This window comes from Corvus hawaiiensis, chromosome 2, assembly GCF_020740725.1.
Source record: "Corvus hawaiiensis isolate bCorHaw1 chromosome 2, bCorHaw1.pri.cur, whole genome shotgun sequence".
Taxonomy (NCBI): Eukaryota; Metazoa; Chordata; class Aves; order Passeriformes; family Corvidae; genus Corvus; species Corvus hawaiiensis.
The window spans coordinates 30,511,429-30,539,021 of record NC_063214.1 but is presented as its reverse complement, the minus strand read 5'-3'; the positions used below and the strand labels follow the sequence as shown (position 1 = coordinate 30,539,021).

At 39.0% G+C, this 27,593-nt stretch overlaps 1 protein-coding gene across 2 annotated transcripts in view; it reads left to right on the top strand.

Moving 5' to 3' along the window:
• Positions 1-27,593, top strand: part of WARS2 (tryptophanyl tRNA synthetase 2, mitochondrial) — a 45,225-nt gene that overhangs the window by 9,815 nt on the left and 7,817 nt on the right. For both annotated transcript variants that reach the window (XM_048294679.1, XM_048294680.1), the window contains exons 2-5: positions 10,358-10,615; positions 22,846-22,926; positions 24,661-24,746; positions 27,363-27,481. In XM_048294679.1, the coding sequence (XP_048150636.1) occupies positions 10,358-10,615; positions 22,846-22,926; positions 24,661-24,746; positions 27,363-27,481 (544 nt within the window). The remainder of the gene's footprint in view (positions 1-10,357; positions 10,616-22,845; positions 22,927-24,660; positions 24,747-27,362; positions 27,482-27,593) is intronic.

The following is a 27,593-nucleotide window of genomic DNA, read 5'->3' as shown; positions in this document are numbered from 1 at the left end:
AGTGTAATATATTAAAATCACAGAACCTTTCATATATCAAATAATCTATATTTATAATTCAGAAATATATTACATTTTTCACTGCATTTTGACAGTTCCACATGTATCTTGTAGCAAAATAAGTTTTAATTCTTCACTTGCTGCTATCACATTTATTCTGTTGAGCAATGTACATTTTTAAATGTGGGCATGTACCAGTTTACAAATGTTTAAATGTTAACTTGTATTTCCCATCTTTCAACAACATTTTATTGACTTGTATTTCCCATCTTTCAACATTTTTAGAATGGTTTTTCAAAGCTTGTCAGTGTTTAGCTGCTATCAGTGAAAAGGCCTCAATTCTTACATTTTTGTTGAATTTTCAAATGCCATGAGATCTAATCTATCTGAATAGAATTCTGATTCCTTTTCCATCCTCTTTGGTCGTCTCACTTTGGCTTTAATCCTGCCTATGTCAAAATATGGGCTCAGAGGACTGGAACAGACCCTCTTTGAGGTGATCTGGTGTTTCCCCTGGCCCAAAATAAAAATTGAGTGCCCTTACATCTTTATCAACACATTTTATTTATTTATTTATTTTAATAAAGTACCTCTGTAAGCAGTCTTCTGAAATGCTTTCTGTTTCTTACTCTTGGAAGCTTTTCTTTACATCTGATCTGAATCTTTCTTACTTCACCTTAAGCTCATTGTTTAAGAGCTTTTACTTTCACAGTCTTCCTTCCACTGGACTAAAAGCATTTCTGGCTTTCGTGCAGTCTTTTTTTTCAGGTCACTCATTGGATTTGGTTGAACTTCTATGGCCTCTTTCTACCACTGTTTTGAAATACAGGACCTAAACTGTCCAAGCTCTCCAGCTTGAGGGCATCCTCATCCTGAGTAAGATGAGCAAATTGTTTTCTGTCCCCTGGATTTTCATCCTATTCATATAGTCCCGTGCAATTTTTGGTATAGTTTACAAATGTGGTAGTTTTGCAACTGCATGGTATTGATTCATGCTCACCTTCTGAAATATTACAAACCCCAGACCCTGTTCTGTAGCTGTTGCCTGGACAGCTGTTCTCCTTCCTGTGTTTGTGTGGCTGAGTAGACTTTCCTGTATAAATTTGTGTACTTTTGCCTGATAAATAGCATTCTGGTTTTTCAGACCATTTCTTTGCTTTGTCAAGATTATTTTGAGCCCTTATCATCCTTTGTTTTGTCTGCAGATTTAATTAATACTCTATTTCATCATCCACATTACTAATGGAGATACAAAAATATCAAATAATACTGGACCCAGGACAAAACCCTGCAAAACTGTATTTGATATATCTTTTCCCAACCACTGTAAGCCAGTAGTAAGTGCCGTTTTCAGGATTTTTTCTCTCTCCAGTTTCACCCCCAGCATATAATATTGTGTTTGAGGTGTTATTTCTCTAGCTTGTCGGAAACTGAGATAGCATTGGAACCTAATGAATATCAGGATATAACCTTTAGTACTGCTTCTCCATTCTAGCATCTCTTGTGCTATGGGAGGCTATCAGAGTTCTTGAGATGCACTAGTTCTTGAGAAATACTGCTGTCTGCTGTTATTTCTGTAATTTCTTCGAAGTTCATTATTTGTTCCCGTATTTTTCCAGGAATTGAAGTTGAGCTGACTGATACAGAGTAACTCTGAGGTCCCAGAGTGGAGCACGAGGTTGGCTGTGAGCTCCCTGGCTCAGTGCTTCCATGCCAGTGTGCTTTGTGCTAGTCCGTGGGGCTGCAGCTGGGTCAGAAGGAAGCCAGACCTGATGGGTGCTTTGTGGAGCTGTTTCCAGGAGGCACCTGTGCCTAAAAACTTTGGTTGTTGCTGGTTCAGCCGCATTGTTCAATGAACAGTAAGCTAGTTTTTATATGGATTTGTGTCTTAGGGGTTTTCTCCACAGTGTAACAAAGGTTGTCTTGCTTCTCCCTCTCCTTTTCCCTGGTGCCACCTCTTCCAAGCAATGCCTGCGGTACTGGAACTGTGAAGTTTTCAGCTTTTGAGCATTGAGTGCATCATCTGATGGATTTGGATGCAGAATGTACCAATCTGACCTTACCTTCCTTCCTTGCCTGTCTGGCTGGAAGGTTCCTGCTGATAGTTCACCAGGTTTAGCTGCTGCTGCAGCTTCATGTCAGTGAGGCACTAATTTGGTTTGTCTTTTAGCACCTTCCTTCCACTGCAGTTTTTAAAATATATTGTTATTAATTCCTTTAGCCTTTCACCTGCCCTGGGTGAAACGGACTGATACAACCTGCAGCTAATGTCTATGGTTCGATAGTTTGACTGGAGAAACTTTATTGCCCCAGCTTTAAAAAGGCAAGTAAATGGTTTGAGAATCTTTAACCAGGGTTAAGGCTGCATCGGGCAGCATTTGAGGCCATGAATTGCAGTTCTGTGCACACCTTTGAAACCCAGGTGGTGCAGAAGTAGTGCATGTTTCAGTGTGCATTGGACCTGCTCTGTAGCTGGGTTATGGCTCCGCTTTGAACAGGAGTTCTAACATGCTGATGTGATGTGCTGTCCTTCAAATTGATGTGGAGAACTGTAAGGAGCACAGCACAAAAAATAACGACTATTAGGCTGTGTGCTTGCTAAGGAAGACACTGTGGTTTAGGGTAAGACTGGTGACCTCTGTTGGCTCCGTGCAGACCCAGTGCTTGGTTCCTTCACCAGCTGTGCACAGATGTTACCACAGGTTCGTGTCCTAGGCCTCTGCAGAGAACTGGAGCCAGCTCTTCTGAGCCAGGAGGCTGCTGGCTGTCTCCAAGTCCCTAACCAGAGGTTGTATCTCCTGTTCCACTCGACACGGGAGGGAAGGGTCCACGGTTCCCTCAGGTCCAGAGGTACCTTGTGGTGTGTGGTGGCAGGAACTGTGGCAAGCTGCTGTAGATAATCCCCGTGTCTGTCAGTGCAGCTGTCATTAGCACCCCGAGTGGCACGTGGGGCTCATAAAGCAAATGAGAGAATCCATTTGCGGGATGCAGTGAGCCACATGAAAGGAGCCATTTGCTGAGTCATCTGTAACAAGGCAGCATGAGAGGGCAGCCTAACCCAGCCGCAGTCACACTGAGTTCTTTTGCTAGCCCTAGAGGGCAGAGTTAAATTTATAGGGTGGGGTTAGTATGTGCTGTAAATGTTCCTCCTTTAAATGTGTTTCTCATTTGAAATATAAATATTAAAGTCCTACTGAAGCTTAAATATGAGTGCATTTGACATTCAAGAAAGGGGTACTAGGCAGTGCTGTTTAAATCTTAATTTAGTTCAGTTTCTGGGCAATGGGTTAATCTTTTCTCTGAAGCTATTTATCTGAAAACTTGCTCTGGTATAAATATGTTTCTTTCTAATTTAATGTTAGATCTTTAGTCTCTCATTTTAAGAATTAAGCATGTTGAAATAGCATTTGTACCAGATGTATTTGACATATTGAATTATCAGATCAAAATAAACATGTTCAAAATTTTCCACAGCAAGTTTGCAGAGAAGTAATTGCATTAAAAACAATAAATGAAGCAAAGTTAGTAGTACATACACTGCTCCTAAGTTTCCCTTTTCCTTAATTTTTTTTCTTTCTCTAACATTAATACTTAAATTGTCCCAATTAGGCTTTAAAATTTATGCTTTAGCTAGTAAAATCTGACTTGTCTGGCTTTCCTTCATTTTGCTGCTTAATAACTGTCTCAAGACAGGTTTTTCTAAGCCAGTGTTAACAGACAAGCATATTATTTTAGCAACCAGAGCTTTGAAGTTGCCAAGTATTAATAAGGGAAATAGAAAAATTGTAGACAGATGCAAAAGATGCAGTAGTTGGTGACTTTTGTCAGCCAAAGAATTTCTTTTGTCTCTGAGGTTGGAGCAAGTTTTTGGTTGTGTTGTTTTGGTTTTATTTTTCTTCTCTTTTTGATCCCTGTTGAGAAGGTCTTCATGTTCAAAATTTCAAATTTTCCAATTTTTGTGTTTTATGCATGTCTGTGTTTGCTTATGCTGCTCTTTCTTCCCTTTGACTTCCACATTTTCTTTTCCTCTGGCAAATTTGAACTTTTTTCAGCTTGGGACAGCTGGGGCAAAATGAATCCCCACGAATAAAATTATAACAAGAGCAAAGTCTGTGAATGATCCTTTGCTGTTTCCTGAGTCGTTCCAGTCTCATTAATCAGCGCTGGTGCTGTGGAGGCTTGTGGTGTGTTATGTCGCCAGCACAGCAGCTTCTCCGTCCCTTTCCCCCACCCCCTGCGTGCCTACACAGTGGGGAAAACTAGAGAGGGAAGCCATCAATCTTCCCTGTCCTACATGTCAGCAGTGATTCTCCTGTCGGCTTCCTGCTCTCTCTGTCGTGCCCACCACCTGTGTTTAGAATCAGCTCTGATGCCGTGGCTCTCACTTGGCTCTTCACCTGTTCTGCCCCAACTGAATGGCTGTTAAAATAAAGCAGAGCAGCTAAATGCTATAGCATGTGAATTGTAAGCACCGCTGTGGCTTGGGGGGTGATTTCTGTTGCAGCTGCTCTTGTAATACTGTCATAATTTTCTGTAACATTGTGGGGTTTGGGTCTAAAATCTCTTGCTTTTGTTTCAGCCCAGGGCAAGCTTGTGAGTCAGGTTTTTTTATTATTATTATTTAGAAATTAAAATATTTTTAAGATGTATTACAGATGGAGGCATAAGCCTATCTCCTGTCTGCTCGGTTGCTGGGATAGAGTCATGAACAAAGTCCAAAGAAACTAGTTAGTCCAAAGCTTTGTCCTTACCTTCAGTCACTCCAAGGGTATAATTAGCAAAAGCCTCCTTGATTTTGAAAATGTATCTGTCTCCCCCATGACTGGGTAGATTGAGAAGCTGACAGGCACTGCCTCTGTACTTCTAGGGCAGGGTTAATGTGATCATTTTATGGTTTGTTGTGTTAAACAATAGGTCTTAACTGAACTCTAACCAGCCACACTTATATGTATACTCTTATGTAATTTTATAACATGCCTATGCCAAAATAAAAAGAGAAAACAATCCTGAGAATTGTTTGTCTACTGGCAGCTTTCTCTTACCTCCTTGAATGGGTACTACATTTCTCTGGTTATAAAACCCAAAACAGATTAAAGCATAGGCATAAGGTTTCCTTATAATTGGAGCTTGTCTGCTGTCATTTCAAGTGTGTGATGGCAATATTCATGTGGAGTTGTAAAGAAGAGAGATTCTGAAGACTTAAGTCTTGTGAATGCTTTCACTTGATTTTATTTCTGTAACTCTTTGTAAAGGAGGAACTGTTTTATGACCGATTTTACTGTATATATGAGAAGCAGTTTTCTCTTGACTGTACCAGGCAAATACATGTATTCAGCAGGTAAGTTCTTGTGTTCAGCATTCACAGAATTCATAAAGCTAAACATCCAGATAATCAAGGATGTAACCAGGATACCAAGAATTGTCTGTAACACGGGATGCTTGGATCTGCACGGATCTTTTCCTTTATCAGCTATGGTGTGTCTTCCAGTTCTGGCACATCTATCTCATGAAGGGGAATGGTTGTGGTTTTGACGGCTGAATTGAGGCCTTGACAGTAGTAGCTCTCCTTCCTACCAATATGGCATACAGAGAAAAGCTCTGCTTTGGTCCAAGAGAGCAGCATTGAATTTTTGGAAGCTGTCATCTTTCCTCTTCTGCATTGAAAATGGATATGGCCGCGCTGCAGGATGGCGGGACCAGACCAGCCATCCTAGTCTGGGATAAGAATATAATACTTATTCCTGATTGAGAGCATTTAGATGCTGATACTTTTTCAGTATAAGGAGTGGCAGTTGTTTATCTCATCATGAAAGGGAGGTTAGGTAAGAGAGCACCTGAACCTTAATGGGTTTGGGGCCAAGCTTCATTTGGTAATGCAGCTGAGAAATGCACTGTGGTGGTTAGAATTGCCGTGCAGTGGTCTTGTAGAGAGAAAACAAATAGTCAATGCTAAGTCATCTGTCAGCTACTGCTCTCTTAACAGGAGTGAGGATGCAGCACCACTGGTGTAGGTGCACACACCACACAGAGTTAAACATACGAGCAGCAGGCTCACACTGTGCTTACTACAGATGTCTGAATGAGTGAGTGTCTGTGGGCTGGAGCTGCATGTCTTGTGGCTTTCACTCTGCTCCACTGGGAAGTCTTCACTCCTTTTGTTTTTATCCTTTTCCAACTCCAGTACTTTGGTGCATACAGCTCCCATCCCCTGACCTAACAGCTCCATTGAAGTGCATTCCAGCCCCATGATTTCATGGTACCAGGCAGAAGTCCCCTGCCACGCTGCTATGCTGCCCGCTGCTTCTCACAGAGTGAACAAACAGGGAACATAAACTCTCTCCAAAGGAGCAATGTTCTCTGTATATTTTTAGTGCAAGAAATCCAAGATTCATTTGAGGGTGTTTTGTGTGGGCTTTTTTTAATATAGACTTCTGCTAACACAATGGAATATTTCATGCGGCCCTATTTGCTGTAACTTCTCGTACTTTATGTTGTTAAATGGAATCAAAGGAGTTAAAGATGAAAGACTTCTAGTCAACTGGTCCCTCAGCTGGGAGCCAGTATGGGTTTGTTCTTTGTAATGGATTTGCTAATGCTTTACTCAGGTTCAGCCTAGCTCAGTTTTCATGATTGGATTTACTTATTTCTGTGAATTCTGTACTTCAGGTTAAGTAATTGCCAAGCTTAGACTGAATATAATACTGCTACTGTTTGTTTCTGATGTTTCACTTACTATTTATTGCCCTTATACTGAACAAACCTTTTGTAAGCATTTGTTTACCATTCGAACATACAAAGCACCATTAAAGATGTCATGCTTGCCTTCACAGGTATTCTCTTTAATGAATAGAGAACTTGGTTCTTTCTTTATATGAAACTGTGTCCATTTTACATTGTACATCGTGTGTTTTCAACATGTGGTGTGTCACCAGATGCTAACTTATGTAGTATTACAACAAACCTACCTTTCATTAGCTCATTGTTAGCCTTTGAATATTTGGAGTTAGTATGGTATTTGAACATACGGTTTATGCTGAGACACTGATGTCTTGTATTTTCTTGGTGAAAGACATTCTCAAACTGCCTATTTAAATGTCACTATTGCATTTTTATGTATTGAGTGTATTACACTCACATTAAGGGACACAATTTTGCCAATACATCCAATATGTTCATGGTGACATAATCTACAAACTGGACAGTGATCCGAGAAGTTGAAAATGCAGATAATGAACATGTTATGGGAAACATATGAAGCAAAGACTGCGGCTGCAAGGGAATGGAGTCTGCCTGACTTGGGTACTGACAAAGTTTCTAGACAGAACTGTTCTCCACAGGCTCAGGGTGTCAGCACTTTTTGGGTCAGGGTATTGGCACATGAGCTGATCTGTGCTGACTGCACAGAAATTCCTGCTTTCTGGTATAACACACAGTTACCCCAGGGAGTAGAGCTGCTCCTGCACTGAAGCAGCACCAGCTTCAGGGTCCCAGGGAAAAGAAGCTGTAACATTAGGAGGCATTTCAGGTGATGCTGTCTTTTACTAGACTGAAGTTGGAAGATGTGCAAGTTTCTGCACTATGCTTTAACTTGGTCATCCTAACATACTTTACTTGATGCAGGTCCATAGTAGATTTCTGGCACCTGATGAAGTTTCTTAGCTTTTGTAACTGTGCAGGTGGAAAACATACTTTATATAAAGTCATTGGAGTCAAGGCAGTAATAGCTTAATTAGTAATAATAGTAATAACCTTAACATGGCATTCTCTGTGCCTTGTTATTGTCTTTGTAGTAATAATGGTAATAATGGTACAGTAAGAGCTGTATATCAAGAGCTGTATGTAAGAGCTCTTTGGGGAAGCAAGGGGTATAAAGCACAAGTGGAGGAAGAAAAGAACACAGGAGGGATGAAATTGGTAAGGAAATGGAGAGTAGGGCTGTAAGAAGTATGGCCTTTTAAGAAGAGCGTTGTTAAACAGGCGTATAAATGGGCACTAGAAAGCAAGCAGTACTGTGAGGAGAAGTAATTGTGGGAAGGAGCATCAAGATTTGAACTTAGTGAAGGATGACATGGACATGAGAAGATGTTATGTGCTCTGACAAACAACAGCTGTTGACAGCTGTTCTGGGATCCTCTTAGGGGTAGAACACCATGTTAGTGGGCAACTATTTTCTTCCTGACTTCTTATTGTCTTGGTTAAGGAACATAGGAATCAAAAGACAGATCTTATGGCTGTAAAGTACCTGTTGCATTGCCTAGCAACTGCTCTAGGCCTGTAGGAATAAAAGTACAGCTCTGAAGTCTAGTGAATCCCAAGTTTCTGTAAGACTCCATCTAGTTTATATGTGTTGGAATGTTGAATGCCTCCTTCTGTAGGAGAGCACCTGGCCCTTCTCAGTGTTAACACGAAGCTGACTGCAGTCCTAGGCCAGGTAGTAGCTTAGTGGGAGGTGAGTGGATTGTGTGAGTGGTGAGAAATGCTAGGAAATAAGGAATCAAATGCCAAGTGAGAGATGAGTATCATAACTCCATTTTTGTGTAATGGATAAAAGAGGTGCATGGGTGGTCAAGGACTGGAGCACAAGGACTGGAAGCGGGAATTACTGTTGGAAGAAGGGGTGTGCTTTTCATTGCTTCAGGTGACTACCTTGAGGCTCCTGTGCTGGAGGTTCTCCAAGAGTACTTAAAAACTGACTCAAGAATGTAGTAGAAGTCAAGAAGATATTTGGGATGGGGTGAAGGGGCTGCCATCAAGACTTACATGTGTAGGCATTTATGTGAGCGGGAGAAATTAGCATGGCAGCTGGCCCAAAGCTGCTCGTCTGTCAGCACAAACACTTAAACATTGGGTAAGAAAATTGTCTTGAGCTGAAAAACAGCCTTACTTAAAAGCAGAGGATTTTTCAGCAAATTTTGAAAGAAATAGTCTAGGCTTTTCTAAACTACAGATCATGCTTAAAAATAAAAAAGTCCTATTCCACTTGGAAACACTTTCTCATTATTTTTTCTTAAGTCTGAGTCAAAATTAATTAAGTCAATTTGAAGTCCTTTTAAATAGTTAAAAATAATGGTACTTGGCCTTGACTTTTACTGCTATTTTGTGTGCTTTAATAGTTGTATGACTTTTTTTTCTCCCACACACATTTGTAAGAGATTCACAGAAAAGAAAACAGACTACATCAGTAAATAAATTCTTCCTGCTAAGTTATAGATGTTGCTCATAAAAGTTAGCAGGAAAAAAATCATGCAGCCACAGGCATAATGAAGTTGATGATCCTGCCACACAACTGAGTCTGAGGATTTGTATTGTACAGCTTGCTGAAGGGGGGGGGGGACCCTCATTTATAAGTTGAGTAATCTTGCATGCTCTTACAGCTTGGCATGTAACAAGCATTTTCACATAAGACATTGCTGAGCTACTTCTGAATATGGTGGAATTCTTTGGGAAGGTCGGGGAGGTAATTGATCATATGCTGACAGCTTGGGGCTCTGAGAAAATGGTCAGATGGAGGGCTGGGATGCAGGAAAACAAACTTTCTAAGATGGTAACTGTCAGTTAGCCAAGCTATACATGTTTCAAGCTTTTTAATCTTTGCTCACAACCTCTGCTTCTCAGTCTTTTTTTGTTTTTGCTGTTTCTCTGTGAACTCATTTCCAGTGTTGACATTTTACTGGTCCTGATGCATAGACAGTATTCCAGGTATGATCTTGAGCTATAGTTGTATTTCTTTGTAGAGCTCTTGCAGAAATTCTATTGCTGCCAAAATGCGTAGTTTGAGAACTTTGATGATCTCTTTCAATATTCTTTGACCTTTGGGTCAAGAAGTAGGTTTCTTTCAGGAACTGCTCAAAATGTTCTTTGCAGCTAGAAAAATAAGACTTCAATGTTCATGGGAGTTAAGATGGCAATCTATTGGGACATTGCATGAGTTTACAACAAAAACGTTTGAATTTCTCTACACTGTGACCCTAAGTTTCTGTATCAGAGTGGATATAGAAACCAACATGTGGATATAGAAACTAAAGAGAAACATACAGCTTTGTTGCAAAAGAAGATGAAGGAATCTACCACTTGGTTTCTGAGACCAACTTTTCACCAATCTTATTTACAGTTGTCTTTTTTTCCATATGCAGTCTGACAGCTTAAAATTATGGTAGTTGTCAGTCTCTCTGCTGTAAGATAGAGTATTTTAACTGACTTACTGTAATTATCAGTTGTGAGGTCATTTATACATTAATACACTGACAGGAGGGGAGAAGAGACAGGCATAAATGAGGCTTTTTAAAATTACTTTAAAATACAAAAGAATATGTAAGAAAGAAAAGTGTGTGTTAATTTTTCCAATGCTTTGTCACAGAATAGGCGTGTGGATCGAATTTTCTCTGGTATCCAGCCAACTGGGACCCCTCATCTGGGTAACTACCTTGGAGCCATTCAGAACTGGGTGAATCTTCAGGAAAAGTGCAGCTCAGTGCTCTACAGCATTATGGACATGCACTCTCTCACCATGCCCAAGGAGCCAGCTGTCCTGCGCCAGAACATCCTGGACACCACTGCTGCCATCCTTGCCTGTGGGATTGACCCAAAGAAGTGTTTCCTGTTCCGGCAGTCGCTGGTGAGTGTTCCTGTTATGTTAGATTTTTTTCTGATTAAGAGGCTTTCCACACATCTTCATGAACAAGTGTAGCATTACCAAAGTCCTTTATCATCTTTGTGTTGGTGGTCCTAGAAAATGTTAGCAGTGTTGGATTTTGAACTTATCCCTTGCCGTGGTTTTGAAGTTTTGAAGGCTGAAACCATGACTGAGATGCCCGTTTAGGGATAAGTACATTGTGAATTTCTGAAGCAGAGCTAGGAGTTTGTGCAAGTTATGAGTAAAATACTTCAAAAACCTCTTAGGAGACCACTAATTTATCTCTGTAAGTCTCACTTTAGTCACAAAAGGTTAACTCGTAAATGTGGCCAGTGTAACCATAAAGGTAAGGAAAACATGTTTCTATGGTTTTGTATCAGCTCTTGCCACTTATTGTTCCAGCTGCACAGTAATCAAAAATAACAGGTGATTCATGGTAAGTTTTGTTTCAGTTCCACCATCATCATCAGTGGTTGATGTTCTTCTCTGGGACTTTTTTCCCCCTTCTTTGTTATAATCTCCTTTTCATATGCATGTTTTTTCATCTGATCTGCTTATTCATATGTAAACCATGTGCTTTTCTTGACCACCCCAAGGGGTACTGGCTTACCTTCCCGCTTGGCATATAGCTATCACATGTTATATTTTCCTGGAAAGAAACAACTTAGTTTCTTGCTCAATTAACTTTCTGTTACTGACTCTAAACTGGCAAACTTCTGAAATTTCTGGCAAATTTCCCACCGAGACAGATGTGTCATAGTGTCTGCTCTTGTGAAGACACCCATCAGTGGGTGTCCACTCTGCAACAGAACTGCACAGGTGATGTGCACACAGGGTCTGAATTTTATCAGTGCAAGATGAAATGGCATTGCATTCTCCTTTTCTGCACGATTCTTTACAGGCAGAGTTTCCAGGGGTTGTTAAACTGCAAATGGCAATCATAGTTCTATATCCCTGGTGAATAATGAATTGATGAAGACAGATATACTTCCTGCTTCACTTTTCCTCTGTATTAAAAAACCAGTCCAAATAGATGAGCTCAGAATTCTAGTGGAAGTATGTTTAAATAAAGTTATCCCTTTTCTTTTTCAAATCTGTTTATCATTTTAAATATGTTACCAGCTTGGGTTTTAATTTTGCTCTACTCTGACTTGTCAGCCTCAAAATGATGAAGTCATTAACTGGAATAATCACAAGGTGAGTTACAAGCCAATGATGCAGTAGCAGCCAGTCTGGAGGGGGGTTTTTTTCTTGTTTTCAAGCAACTGAACAATTCAATTAGTTACAAGATAGGATCAGTGACTAGATACACAGAGAGGGCTCTTCAGCATGAAGGAAAAATGCTTTGCAGGTTATGGTTAGAGAGGAATAAAGTGAAGGTTTATAAAATTGCAAGTGAAATGGAGAAATTGTTTTATCCGCTGAAGAATGTGAATTGATAAGTATCAAAACAAGTTAACACCTGGAAGATTCAGCACAAAGCAAAACAATGCTGCATTTCACAAAATCCACAGTTGGGCTACAGAACCCCTTGACACGGGATACAGTGCATGCTGAAATTCATATGAATTCAGAAAAGGACTTGACAAATTAATCTGAAAAATTGCTTTGGGACTGTTGCACCTCTGCAGGAAGTGGTGAAACCACAGATGGGAGAGTGTCCATGCTTTCTGCACTTATGTTCTTGGTTTTTTGTTGGTTGCTGTCAGAGATGGATATTTGATCTGGTCCAGTGTTGCTTTTCTTGCGTTCCTACTGGTCTGAAAGCTGAACTAGTGCTGTTCCAGGTCTTGCTAAAACCAACACTCAGGCTTCCCTTGAAGCCAGCAGATTATCGGTGAGGATCTTACATTGCACTCAACCACAGAAAGTATGTTGTATCTTTCACAATATAATAATGCAGAGATTGAATCTTTGACGCCCCAAAGAGAAAGTGTCAGGAAGTGATGTCTCTGTGTGCGGTGCTTCTACAGTACAAATACAGTCAATAACCAATGAAAACCTAAGATAGCTATACTTGAACATGTTCAGCTTTATCAAATGAAAGTTTCCACTAAATATAATTCTGATTTTCCTTATGGTGGTTAGTCTGGCCTCCGTTAAATAGGCTGCCTTTTACCTTAATTTTTCTGTGTGTCCTTATCTGTCCAGATCTAATGGTCATTGTTCTTATTAAATATAAACCATTAGATTAAATGTTTGAGCCATCTGAGTCTGACATCTTGAATGTTATTCCTACCAATACTTATCACACGAGTACCAATACAACTTTCAGAAGTGGCTGACTCTAGCATGTTTCTGAAAGCTCATTGTCACAGTGCAATCAGAACTACTTCAGTTGTTTGTGAATATAGACTGTTTCAGTACTGGTTCAGGCTGAAGTGGTTTGTCAGCTTCCCCAAACCAAGCGTGTTCAAGCTGTATGAAGTGGTCAGGTATACCCAGAGATGCACTGTGATCTGTTACATTTACCCAGGCAGCACCAGATGTTTCTCTGGAAGCAATTAAAAGGAGTATCTGTGTGTAGCTCTTGATGTGAGGAAAGGAGACTGGAACCTTGCTAATGTGATTATTGTTTTAGTATGATAATGAAATAGTACGTTATGGAATGTCATAATATCGAGATGATTGTTCCTAAAAATGAAGGTGTAAGATGGATTGCAGCTATTGCTAATCAAGAAAGTTTATTGCTTGATTTTGATTGGAAATTTCTCAGATTTAAAAAAAAGAGAAGCTGGCTTCCTTTTCAGCCACTGTAGCAGTCTCCAAGGGTGGTCTAAAAACGCCCCACTTTTGTTTACAAATATTTGTCTGAGGTGTAAAGCAAAGTGACTAAAACTGATTGTATACTGTAATAGGGTGTGTACTTCCAGAGGTCAGCAAGAAAGCAGTGAAAATCAAGCCACAAAGAGAGAACTGGATTAGGTATTTAGTTATGGACAGAGTAGGTTTTTTCAATACCAGATCAAATTGCTAAATGAGAGAATTCTCAGTAACTTAGCATGGTGTAATTATTGTTGTATTTTGAGCCTTACCTAGAAAATTACCAAATCTGTAGATCACAGAAATTTTTCTTTAATTACTCCTGAATGACATTTCTGTTCATTTTTTTAAACAAACATCATGCAACAAAATTGTGATCTAAGAACTTTTAGTTTTAATCACCAAAACCCACCACAACTAATGACTTTTTTTGTACCCTGATTCTGTAGCAGTAAAGGCAGAATGAAATTCTTGCACTACGGAAGTATGCTGATAATGGTAAGCTCCACTAAGGGAATTGCTCATGCAGTCATTAATGTAAATGCTGTTGTGTCCTCTCACTTTCTCTGGATTACACTGGGCAAGACTGGTCTAGAATTGCTGAAAAGGGGATTTTTTTTTTTTGTTCTTCGTTTGTTTGTTTGGCTTATTCTTTCTGTATTTTGCTGCTTGTGTTGCTTCTCTGGAATATGTTTGCCATATGTGAAAAAAATAATGCTATTTGGTTTCTCAAAAGGCCTTTTGGTAAGGATTTTACTTACTCTACTTGCTTAGGCGTTTTTCAAATCTCTAATCCAGAGATATCTGAAATATCTGCCTCCAGAATTTGCACACACTTTATCATTCTTTTCAATACAAGCAAGAGGCAAAAGGCTGAGCAATATTAATCACAGAGTGACTGCTGGGAGAAAGTGTGGTGAGAACAGATACCGCTCATGCTTATACTAGGTCCAAAAGGTGCTGCTGTGATAAGGATACAGGTGAAGTTGACTTGGAATCCCAGAACAGATTTCAGTGATGTCCTTGCCTTTCAACTAAAATTAAGTAAAAGTGATAAATTTTGCATTGGCAATGTTTTATTGTATTGTTTAGAGAGCATATGGCCTGTGTTCTTATGTACTGGATATACAGCTAAATTACTTATAAATGGAAAGTGCTAGTTGGATGAAAATTAGTTTTGTATGCTTCAGAATTTGCCATTTATAGGTTATATTGTTTTATAACATGTACAAACAGTAAGTTAATGGCTGGCTGTATATATTGCAGTTCAACAAATACTTCCCACACTTACATTGCCATATAAAAACTTGAATTCCAACTTAGGGAAGTAGTGGCTGCAAAGAACAAGTGATGATAACTTGAAAATATTTAGAAGCAAGAAGGATGATGATGAATAATTAGGGTAGTGTTTGGAACCACATTGTCTGTGAAGGGTTATAAACAAGCACATTTAATTACAGTATCTGGGAAAACAATTGTGGTATATGTTGGACAGTAAAATGACCTCCCAGTGAGAGAAGCTCTTTCATTACAGCTTGTTTAATTGTATTTTCTCAAGTCAGAAGTTATAGAAAAGTGACAATTTTAGTAAGAATAAAAATAAAGATAAATGCAAATTTCAAAATTGTGCATTTCAAATAGTGCCTTTTTATTTGGAGTACAGCTGCAAGATGTATGAAACCCTCTTGGAGAAAATTTTGTCAAGATATGCTTTAAGTGGCTGCCTTTCCCTACTGGGCATAAAAAAGAAGCAATGGAATAATGACTTATACAACGTATCGTGAGAGTATTAGAAGAAACAGAAAATATATTCCTTAAATTGTACCATAACTGATAAAAGCGGTAACAGTCATCTTTCATAAAACTTAGATCTTTTATTAAAACCAAAAAGGACTATGGGGGGGTAAATAAGGGAGACAGTATGCAATCTGCACACATGGTGAACTTACGTGGTATAACCCATTTTCTCTGATTTGTGGTGCGTACACTACACATTTCAGTTCTTACCCATAACCATCTTGTATCTCATCTGCTTCACAGTCAAAACAATATTAGAAACTGATTTTGCTTTTATGTGGTCTCAGACTGTTCTTCCTGTCCACCTATCTATTGTAGTAGACACATGCTGAATGTCCCAAGAGAGACTAAAATTCCATCAGAGTTGGTTCAGCCGACAGTGGTTGATACGCTGCATGAATGCTTCTCTGAGGAGTCCTGTGAGTTTCTGGACAGCATAATGTTCAGTTTCTGGGCGGAAAATTGCAGTTTTCATCCTTCTGGATAGGGTGATTTATTTGCTGAGTATAATCAGCTGCAGTTTTCTTGCAGTGTGCAAGCAAATTGAAGCAGTAACTCTGGGAGGTGGGAATTTGCAAATTTGTCTTAGCCTTAACTCCAAAAGCCAAAATACAACAATATAAATGTGTGCACTGTTTCACTGCTGTTATTTTCCAGAAGTATCCATCTGCTTTGTTTTGTGGGCAGAGTTTGAATAGATTCGCGCTACCCCTTGTCCAATTTTCAGAGGGGCTGAAAAGCTTCCATTCCATCATAGCTTATAAATTCATTAAAGTACATTAATTTAGCACAGTCCATTGAAAACTTCCTGTCATAAGAGGAAGTATGTGACTGTTTAATTTAGAAAATTATTCTGCTTCTCTCATTCCTCTGTTTTCTCTCTCATGGACTGGACTAGACATAACTAGAGCTCAGTGGGAAGGAAAGTCATGGTTCACTAGGATTTTTTTTTTCTGCCTTAATTACCTTGTTCATCTCATACTATTATGTAGCTGTTATACTTTCCTCTCTTCACCAGTCTTCTGGACACACCAAACTAATTATTCAAACAGTATTGTGGGTTCTACTAGGAGAGTGTTTCTGAAAATATGTTAATTTCATAAGGAATAAAGGAGAGAAAAGGATGCTTCGGCCAATTTACTGTGGTCTGTTGGGGTTTATAACCAGTAAAACTTGATTCCAGTAGGAATATTCTTGATCAGGTTCTTCAGAAAGGAGAGACAGATCTTATTTCTGTAAGTTTTAGCCAAATATAAGTAAGTGACAAAATTGTTCCAAGGTAAAGGTAGATACTGACAGATTTACCGACAATAACTAGATAACCACCCCCCCCCCAATTCAATACATTGCTTAACATGCTCTTTAAATCTGATATTGCCTTTGTAACCATAAATTTATTCTACCCTATGAATTATTTCTTTGAATAGGAATTTGAGATACTGTGTCAAATTTTCTGTCATAAGAGTACCTGCACTGTGTGCATTTGATTCAAGAGCAGTCTATTTTCTTTTGGTCTTGTTTATGGCCATTTTTTTCTTTAGCTGTATAATATAGAGATACATCACTAAGTATCTTGGAACATATTGCTTGCAACCTTAGGCATTAATAAAACCTTACATCTTATTCAAGAAAAATGTGAGCATAATTTGCTTTAGAAAAGGCCTCTTGAATTTTGCAGAAGCTCTAACTGGTACTTCTAGTAGAGACAGAAATCCTTAAAAAAGGTTTAATTTCTTTTAAAATGTAGGACTCTTTCCCTTCTCTGTTTCAATTTCTTTTAGTACGCAGCTATCCAAGTTACCTCCTCAGACCTATTTGTTTGTACTTTACACTGTCAAAATGAAATCCTTGAAATTTACTGCCCTATTAAATAGAGCCCGTAATGAGGTTACACTGCTGAGGGGAAGCTGCAAATTTTCAGTGCCTTACAGAGAAGGGCTATAGGTTGCAACTTGAGGAAGTCCATCTTGAAAATAAAACGCTGCATCTCTTTTTGCAGAAAGCCACTTCAGCTGCCAACGCACAACTTTGAATTATATCACTCAGAAAAGTGAGGCCCAGTGTTGCTGATTGGCCTGCTTTCAGACCTGCTTCCAGTATTCATGCCTCTCCCGCTGTTGTTCTTGAGTCTCATGGCTTGCTGTCCTCCTCAGCTGTATGTCTCATAAAAAGTCACCTAGAATTATTTGGACTAAAAGTAGCTACTGGTTTTCTACGTATATATCATTGGCTGTGGCCAGGGAATATCAGCAATAATTTGGTAAGGAACAGCTGGGGTCAAGGACAAAAAAACAGATCTGCAGGAAGAAGCCCTGAGATTGTACTTCAGCATACAATGCTCCAGAGATAATTGAAGTATAAAGTGTGATCTGAGTTTAATAACTTCAAATGGCTGCACAAGTAAATAATTAAGAAGCTTTTTGTCTTTAAAAAGGGAGGAGCAGGGCACTCAGGTGAAGAAACAGAAATGTTTGTGCCTTTCAGATAACTGCTCATTATCATTTGGAAGTGGTCACCTCTGTTAAATAAATGTGCTTTAAAAAAATAAATGGAATCTGGCTATGCACCCTTGGCCTTGTCAGCCCACAAGAAAGGAATGTAAGTAGTTCGCTCTGGAAATAACTCTTTGATTACTGATTAGTAAGCCAGGTTGTGGGGGATGCATAATGCAATGGAGATTGAAGGAGGAAATGTGTCCCTGGTAATAGCACAGAGATGACCATCTCGACCCTTTGAGAAATGCTGATGGTTTTTACAGACTTGTATGAGATTAAGTAAGAAAACTGTGTTAAAATGAGCAAGAACACAGAGCAGGAAAAAAGAGAAAAACTTGATGTATTTACTGAGAAGAGCAAAGGATGTGATTTCGGCTGTCTAAAAAAGGGAGATCACTATATGGATCTGGTTAAGGTTTCTTGGAAAATTTTTAATGGGAAATAGTTGACTTTGTAAAGGGAAACAATAAATAGAGCACTAAGACTGTTATTCCTGGAAATATTTTCAGCAAGGCTGCAAGAAATATTTCCCAAGAAAATAATGTTTATATTAAAAACAGGCTATTATATTTTTTTCAGGACACAAAAGTTGATCTGAAGGATTTAATTGTTGATTTTCAGAATTACCAGTGATTGTCACATTCGTGGAGTTTGGTTTGAGATGCAGTTCAGGAACTGTCACTGGTTGTGGGTTTTGTTCATTGGAGATGTAATTCTGGTTTTCTACCATTTGTACTATTTTTATACTGACGTATTTGGGGGAGAGGGCACTGCTGAGAAAATTATGTCTTCATTGAAAAAGAGTCAAGTTTATTATTATCTGTTCTCTTTTGAGAAAGTGGGCAATTCCTGCAGTACATCATAGCTCTGGAGAGTAGTTTGTTGTCAGATTTTAAAATACAAAACGAATTGAGTTCTTTACTGGTTAAAGTATACACAGAATAGCCTGAATTAATTGGAACTCTTTATATTTTTATTTCTTGAAATCCTAGTTAGATTTATTGGGTAACCTCCTTTAAAAAAAAATTTAAAAAATAAATTCAAAAAGCAAGCAGAATATTTCTCTAACAGTCTTATTCTTTTTAATGAAAATTGTGTGAAAAGTGATGCTTCTTTGAAAAAGGCACAATAAACGCTACCAAACACAATAGGAAGCTGAAAATTGTTTTGCAGATTTATGCAAATATGAGATGTCTCTTCTCTGTTTCCTTCCGTTTCATTGTTGAAAGCCACACAGGCTGTAACGCTCACTTTTTTTTTTAATAGCTCAGTCAGCAGTCATGTTCCTCAGGGATTCTTGCTGGGAGCAGTTCTGGTCAACATATTCCTTCATGACCTGAAGAAGGTGGTGAAGAGAAGTTCATGGGCAATGCTAAGTCCTTATGGGTAGCCAAATGCTATGCCACAGAAAGGAACTCCCAAAGAACTCATAAAACAGAGTGGGCAGGCAAATAAGGGATAGAAGAGCTTTAAATACTTCAAAACATCTAGGTAAAAGCAATCTAAACCTTCACACAGTATTGAGCTGAGTCACAACACAGGATAAAAGTCCTGGCGTCATCATTGGCAGCTCTCTGAAATCATTGGCTCAGCACAAGCAATTTTCAAAAAAGCCAGTAATATGTCATCATCACCAGGAAGGGTATTGTGAATAAGACAGAGATTATGTTTTGTCGCCATACAAAACCTTAGTGTGCCCATTTTTTGAATATTGGGTAAAGTTTTAGTGTCTACATCTCCAGAAGGAACTAATGAATTAGATATGATACAAAGAAGAGGAATTCATGCAGCAGGGGATAGAGTAGCTGCCTTAAGAAGGAAAAATTCAGAAGTCAGGGTTGCTTCAGTTTGAAGAGGAGAAGGCTGAGGTATATATGCAATCGAAGTTTACAGAATCAGAAAACCACTAAATAATCCAAATGTGGAATTGCTCACCAAATTGTGCAATATAAGAAACAGGTGGTATTCAAAAGTAGTAAACAAACATGGATACATTAGTGACTAAATTAAGGTATTTCTTTAAGCATCAGGTTTAAGCCTCTGGAGCTTGCTACTGCCTGTGGTTGTGAAGTGGGAGGTATCAGGTGGTTCAGAAAGGGATTAGACACATTCCTGGGGTACCTGGGTATGTTAGCAGGACTGGGCCAGGGATAATACCTTCTGATATTTCCTAGTCTGAAAATTATGGATGCTGGAGGACTATGAGGGGAAGATACTGTAGGAAGCAGTAGGCTCATGTGTTTGCCCCAGTTGCTGCTCCCAAAAACATGAGGCATGCATTGCCTTTCTTGTGATCCCGTATAGTTTTATTTCTTACATTGTTGTGTTTTGGTTATTTAATGAAGACATTTGCTTGCAGTTTTAAATGGACCTGCAGCAAGAAGCTGATGGAGTTTGTCTGGGAGTATGGCTTTTCCTGATTGTGATCCATGGATATTGCTCAGTGAAGGGAAGAGTAGACTGAGCCTTTATTCTACTGGTGTCGTATACATCATCACGTCTTCCAGTTTCTTTGTATCAAATTTATGCAATCGATGTGATGGAACACTGTAGCTAAACGAGTAACATTTGAGCAGATGCACCATGACCAACCAAAGGCAGCCATTACCTGCGCCTCTTGCCAAGTAAAACACAGTAGCTTAAACCGTGATTTAGTCTGACAAATGGTTTGTGGTTTAAGCCTAGAACCTCCTGATTGACACCCCAAGATACAGTCGGTTACTGCAGTTTGGATGATGAACGTTAACGCATTAGCCTTCAGTACTGAATTGTATTCCAGCTGAAATCTCTATCCTTTGGTACACTTTTACATAGTTTCTCACCATCTTAGCAGGTTTTTTCTTCAGCATATTCAGCACTTTAATCTTACTTCGGAAGGGACTGTGTGTTTGAAGATTGGAAGTGAGTATAACGTGGTAGGACCCAGAACTGTGTATTCAACCCAACAAATGCTGTTTAGATCATTGGTGTTTTGGTAACTGATGTCATGTCAAATCCACTGATCCAGTCTTGGCTGCGAAAGCAACATCTGAGAGAGCTGAATCAATGACTGCATAGCTTTTAAAGAGGGTTCTTGTCAACACAAGTGCGACAGAGCACCATCTCCTCTCCATCCGTGACTAGAAGAAAGAAATGAGAAACCACTTTGAGCCAGATGGTGATTCCTTCTAAATGAAATAGGAGTTCGGAGCTTAGTATTTTCTGTGAAGTTCATTTTACTCCGGGTATTTTGTTGCACTTTGTCTTGTGCACAGAAGATTGCAGGTCAAATAAGCATGAGGGAATTAATAAAAACCCTGAATCTGTGGGAAAGGCAGAAAGAAGGGAAAGAATCAACCTGAAATATTTCATATATCTAACCACTGAGCTGTAGTCTGGAGGTCTTCTACATGGGTGACCAAAGTAGTCCAATGATTACTAGCTAGGAAATTACTATATTTAAAATGTGACAACAAGGGAATTGCAATTAATAATCCTACTAATTCTTACTTGTTAACAAACATTTTTTACTGCTTTCCATCTGGGTTGTTATATGATTTTGCAGGCATGAAGCTTTGAACATCTTTGAAACAGCATGCTCTTAAACATTCAAACCTGCCAGTATTGCAAAGAGTGAATCAAGTATGTAAGCAAAGGAGCAGAACATAGATCACCTTTTTCTTTTGATGATTATCACCTATATAGCTAACTAAAAACACCCAGAGTGACAAGAAAGAAATTAAAGTAGAGCATATGCATCAGCAATGCTTGCCTCTTTTACTAATCCTAAAATGAATATTTGAAATGCAGAAGCTGAAGAGTGTATTTCAAGAAGGTAAACATGGGCTTATCCAACATTGGTTGTTGACACAACACATTTCTTGTCTCTGCCTCTGGAAAGTCTTTCTCTTAGCAGGAGGGCAGCAATCACTCTGTCTGACATCTTTCTGAAACTATTAAAATTTCACTGTCACCACAGTTTCCCCAGAATATTAAATAAAATGTTTGTTCTATGAGCTGAAGTGGGATTTTTTTTTTTATCTTTTTAAACCACCCTTGTAGCAAAGGATATGTATGCAGAGGCCTGATCCTCTTTCAATTGCAGGTCAGTATTGGTTTTGATAGGATTGCAGAATGAGGGCCAAATTAAGCCACAATTCAGGCTGTGCTGCAGTTGACTTCAGCTATTATTCCTGTTTTGCAGACAGGTCAGGTGCAACCAAAGCCCTGACAAGCCCTTCACCTAGACCCTCCACCCATGTACTTTCTGTGCAGTTCCCCAGAACTCCACTTCAGCTCAAGCTCCTGTGTCTTCACCTGAACTACATCACTATGTCCTGTGCTCAACCCTATCCCTGCTGCCCCGAGTTTCTCACTGGCTCCCTGGATTGTCCTCAGGTGTGACTAATTCTGTGACCTTTGTGTGTCTGCTGGTCACCAGACTGTCACTGCCATCACCCTTATCCTATCAGTGCCTTGTCCTGGTCAGGGAGACAACTGTTCCTGCCTGGGTTGTGTCTCTTTGCAGCCACAACCTTGTGGAGCAGCCCAGCTCTTCATTTTCCCTGGCAGTTAGTTTGAGCTTCTGTGAAGGACCTGTGGGTAGTTTGCTGCCAGCCATGCTGCAGTGCAGTGTGGCTCAGGCAAGGACTGGGGCAGTCTGGCCTGAGCTTAAATGGGGTTCCTGGAGCCATGTGCAGAGGGAATGCCTGTAAGGCTCAAGTGAGGCTGGTGAGGACAATTAAGGGAAATCTGCATTTGGGACTCTGACGGAGAAGAAATAAAGCTTGGGTAACTTACTGCCACTGGAAATGAGAGAAGCAAAGAGATTTTTTAACTATTTAAGTATTATCTGAAAGTGTGGAGAGGCTGTGACACAGTGGTAAGCAGTTGGTTAGTTTATATGTCTGTTCGACTCTGCTATTGCTAAAGCATTTTCTTCTTGTTTAGAATATGAGTGGATAGGATCAAGAACCTTGCTCTACTACTTTAATGTAGAGCATTCAATCCTGGCAATGTCCAAAACTTTCCATTAGCTTGTCACTTGACCTTACTGAAAAAGTAATATACAGAAATAAATGGTTTTCTGGTCTTTGATACTATTTATTCTTATTGACTTTGAGAAAATATGCATATAAAAGAAGAAGATTTAAATAGATTCTAACTTCATACTTTCAGGTTCCTGAGCATGCAGAACTTGCCTGGATTCTCGGGTGCTTAACTAATGTGCCACGTCTGCTACGTTTGCCCCAGTGGAAGGTATGGACAGTTTGGTAAATTGAAAAGAAATCTATGGGAATTCAGTAGAAATGTTGTCCTGGCAGTACTTGTCATCTCTGAAGTACCAACTGTACCTTGGTTATCCTTGCTTTAGGTTTAAGTAGTTCTGTACTCCTGTGGTGGAAGGGGGAAAATGTGTCTCTCCAGGTTTGTTCCTCTCTGAACGTTTTCCTGCTGGAAGCTACAGAATTGTGGTTTTGGCAGAGACTTGCTGAAACTGTACTAAATATGAGGTTTGTTTAGTGTTGTTAAACTGATTTTGCTAGAATGTTCAGTGTTATTTCAATGTTTATTTAATAATGCAAATGTAATGCAAGATATTGCAGTGAAAACCATGAGCCTTGCTGATTAAGGAGTTCCATAAACAGCTTTTCTTTTTCCACTATAAAGAGTGGCTGCTCTGTAGATTTTATGGAATAGTGTTCAAAAGAGGCATATGTTTGAAGAGGAGTATAGAAATTACAAATATTAAAAATGTGCTGAGTGATAGTGTATCTTAAATGTTTGCCTTTACAAGTTTCAAATGTTCATCTTCTTAATCTTGGTGCTGCATCAGCATGACTGCATCAACAGAGTTCTTGCATTTAATTTCCTTGTATTTTATTTTGACATTTAGTAAGCGGAAAAAGAAAAAGACAGGAGAGAGAAGTATCTGAAAAAAAAAACCAAAACCAACAGCTTAAGAGCAGTTTGGCTTGCAGAGTTCAGAGCTGTCTTAAATACCTCCAGATGTTTTCTTTTTTCCTGTTTTCCTTCTTAATTAAATAAAACCAGTAAAACTTAAATACAGCAACCAATGTTAATGCATGGCATAGATTAAAGCAAACCTTTTCAAACCTGAGGTTCTAAAGTTAAGCTCTTAAATCCTACTTTGGCTAGATTGACTTTCCAGACCTACAGATAGGTGTTACAGGTGCTGAGCTTTGCAAATTAGGTTCCCTGAACCCTAGGCACCTAGAGATGTAGACAGAATACAGGATCTGTAGGAGAGAGTGAGACAAATCTAAATATATTTGAACAGTCTTAATGAAATAATTAAGATTTCAAGGGGCTTAGTATATTTAACTATTGCTAAAAGTGAAACATAGATATGCCATTGCTAGAACAGAATTAGTGTGTGTAGCCTGTCTTGATCTAGATGATCCATATCATGGAGCAGTAGAGGACTTGAATGCTTTGGGTGGATTGTGCAGAGCAGTGTGAACTAATTGAGACAACACTGAATTCTGCCTCTGTAGTTCTGGGTTCTCCCAGCTGTCACTGGCTGTCCTGGTGACTGTGTGTGATCACTGTGTCTTGATCTCTTTTCTGTGAAACATAGGTATTGATACCTTTTTATACCTCCATTACAAAGCATTTCAAAAATGTATTGCTGAAGATGCTGTTTAAAAAGTAGGTTTGTGTGTAATGTATAAGTGTAATAACTCAGCCTGATGGTTTTGCATTTGAAGTAATTTCCATTAATAGGGTTGCAAACAGAAAGCAAAAGAAACCCTATGTTCCCTTCTCAGTAGAATATCAGAACAGTGTAGGGAAATTCATAAATACAGGACATAAACCAGAATGTTAAGGAGTGGATTTTACATGACACTGTCTTCTGTAGAGCTGCATAATAAATTACTCAACTGGTCAGAATTCTAATTAATTAAAATCACAGACTTTGATACCATTAGTCAAAAGTATGATTCTTCTCTGTTTTTCTTTTTCAAACAGATGAAGCGTGCCAGCCAGAATCGCGAAGGAACTGTTGGTTTGTTGACTTACCCTGTGCTTCAAGCAGCAGATATTTTGCTGTACAAGTAAGAGGCAGAATGTGAGCCCATGGGCAATGTCTGTTCAGCTACACTGGAATGAATGTTTGTCAGGTCAACATGCTAACTTATTAAGCAGGGGAGCTGCGTGTGATTAGATCAGAAGATTGGAAATGGACAGACTCTCAAGTGGCTGGTTGAAATCTAGCCTGGTTAAAAAGCAACTGACAGGGCTGTAAAGAGCAACAGCTGGTCACATGAAAATAATTCTTAGGGAATTAAAACAGACTGATGTTTAACATATTACATGTTCACCCACACTTTTTTAAGTAGTTTTGCTTCATTTTGTCTAGTGCACTCTAGAGATACTTAAACTGTCTCTATGTAGTATACCAATATTAGTGGGGGATTCTGCATAGGCCAGTTCATACTGATGAAAGAAAGTAATTTATTGACTGCATCTTGTAGTACCTGGGCTGGTTCAGTTTCCTCTGTGTTGTACTGTGTGCTACAATGGAAATAGCCCCTAATAAGGGACTGGTGACTCAGCATGCCTAAGTCTGTAGCCTAGCTGGTAGAATTTGTAGTGCATTGTCATGACTGGTTGTATTTCATAATATGATTTAAACTGTCTCAGTAAGTAAATGTTAGAGACAGTGCACCATGTAGGAGTTGTTTTATGTTCAGAGCATACATACTTTGTGGCATTGTTCTGAAGGAAGTTGTGTGTATTGATTGGGACAGAGAAGTAATACAGGACAGAGTAACCAAGATTGCCCATTTATGAATTCAGAAAAATGTTATCTAGAGAAATTTCATGTTAAGTGATCATAGTGGTGAAAACAGAAGACCAGGAGATAGTATTTCTAATTTACCTGAATTTTAACTAAAAATAATGGGAAGCAAGCAGAAGTCAGAATTAATTTGAGTATTATAATGATTTTATTTGAAGTGAGTCCCATTTGATTGTCAAATATTTGAGTGATTTGAGTGTCAAATATCTAAGGGTGAAATTTAGCCAACTTTATCAGAAATCACGTTGTTTTGATTGAGCTCAACCATGTCTGTCTCTTCCATCTCTAATACAATCAGGTGTTTCATCTTTCCTTAGTAAAGCCAGTGGTTTGTTGGCTACTATCTGTATTAACAGCAGGCTGTCCACACAGAGCACAAAACAAGGAAGTGAAAGAGAAACAATACCTCTTTGAAGAAATTTGTCTTAATATCTTTAATAAGAAATGTTTTAATGCAAACAAAATAATATAAGGAACAAGAATTAGGGAGAAATGGAAACACAGGAAGGGAACAGCAGTCATGAAGAAGAATTTAGAGCTGAAGGAGAGGGAGAAACAGTAATAACTCAGATGAACCAAGGATCAAAGAGACAGGAAAATGGACAGAAGGTAAATACATGACAGAAAGGAGTAAAAATAGCACCAGAACAGAAATATATAAAAAAAAAAAAAAGCCAGCAAGGAAAAAGGCAAAGTATCATGCAGAGGTTTTATAGAGATAATATGTTTTCTGTTTAGTGGCAAACTTTATGAATATGGAACCATTTTTGGCATATGGAAACATTTCTTTTGACCTGCGTAGAGTATATTGATTATGGTAACTGATTTTCTCTCAGTTATAGGGCACTGTGATTTCCTATTGCCTACTGTAACTGTTTTTAGGTTGCCTTGCTGTCTGATTGGGAATAAAGGTGGACAAATTGATGCCTGGATGTCAGCCCAGTAATTCAGAATTGGAAGGAAAGAGTACCGTGTTGATCTGAAATTTTCTGGGAACTTAAAAGATGCATAGCGGACTTCCTTACTTTGGAACATGTCCAGTATTCAGAGCTGAATACCCCATAAGCCGTAGAAAAAAAAAATCTTCTGGGGGATGGGAGAGTAATCAAAAGCTGGCAAGATTTCAAGTCTGCCTCATCTAAAAGAATCATACATTTTTAGCAAGTATGATTAACTGTGGGAAAGAATCACCAGGGGAAGTAACGGATTCTTCTCCTCCTCATGTCCTCTGATGCAGATTGTGTTTCCCTCCAGAAGTGTATTCAAGCCATTGAGTTCAGTACAGAAGATCAAATTATCCCTTGAATCTAGCAGTTCTAATCCTCTAATAACACTTGTGACAATAGAGGCACTGGACCACATGATTTATACAACTGTGATGAGGAAGAAACACTCTCTTCTTTCCTTCCCTTGATACATCCTCAGTACTGACTCCTCAACAACAGTTATGTTTTCCTGAGACTCGACATGACAAGGTGCTTGCACTTTATGCCCTGCAGATCTTTCTTACTTTGTTTGCACGCTATAACGTGTGCTCTTTGATCTCTAAAGAGACAGCAGGAGATGCTACAGAAACCTTTCTTTGAGTTGAGTTTAATGAGTTGCTCTTACAGGTATCTTTGCCATATATGTCTTCAGAAAGGGCTGTTTTTGCCCTTGGGTATGTGCTTCAGCTCAGCACAAAAAGCAGACTCATCCTTGAATATGGTCAGTTTGGGATCTTGTTCCCACAGCACCTATATCTAGCTGGGACTGAGTATTTGGCTCCATCTGGCCCTCTGTCATGGCAGAAGCTGTGACAGTCTTGAGTAACATTTCAGCAGAACCAGAGAGCTTTGCTGAGTTTCCTGTATCTGTCTTTTATTAAAAGGTCAACACGTGTTCCTGTTGGAGAAGATCAAGTCCTGCACCTGGAACTAGCCCAAGATATAGCACAACAGTTCAACAAGAAATATGGAGAATTCTTTCCTGTGCCCAAAGCCATTTTAAGTGAGCTGGTCTTGGTCATTTTTTTTTCTTTGACTGCACTTCGAGGTTGAAGATGGATTTAAATATTGTGGAAATAGTTTCAGGGACCAAGAAAAGGGGGCAAACTGATGCT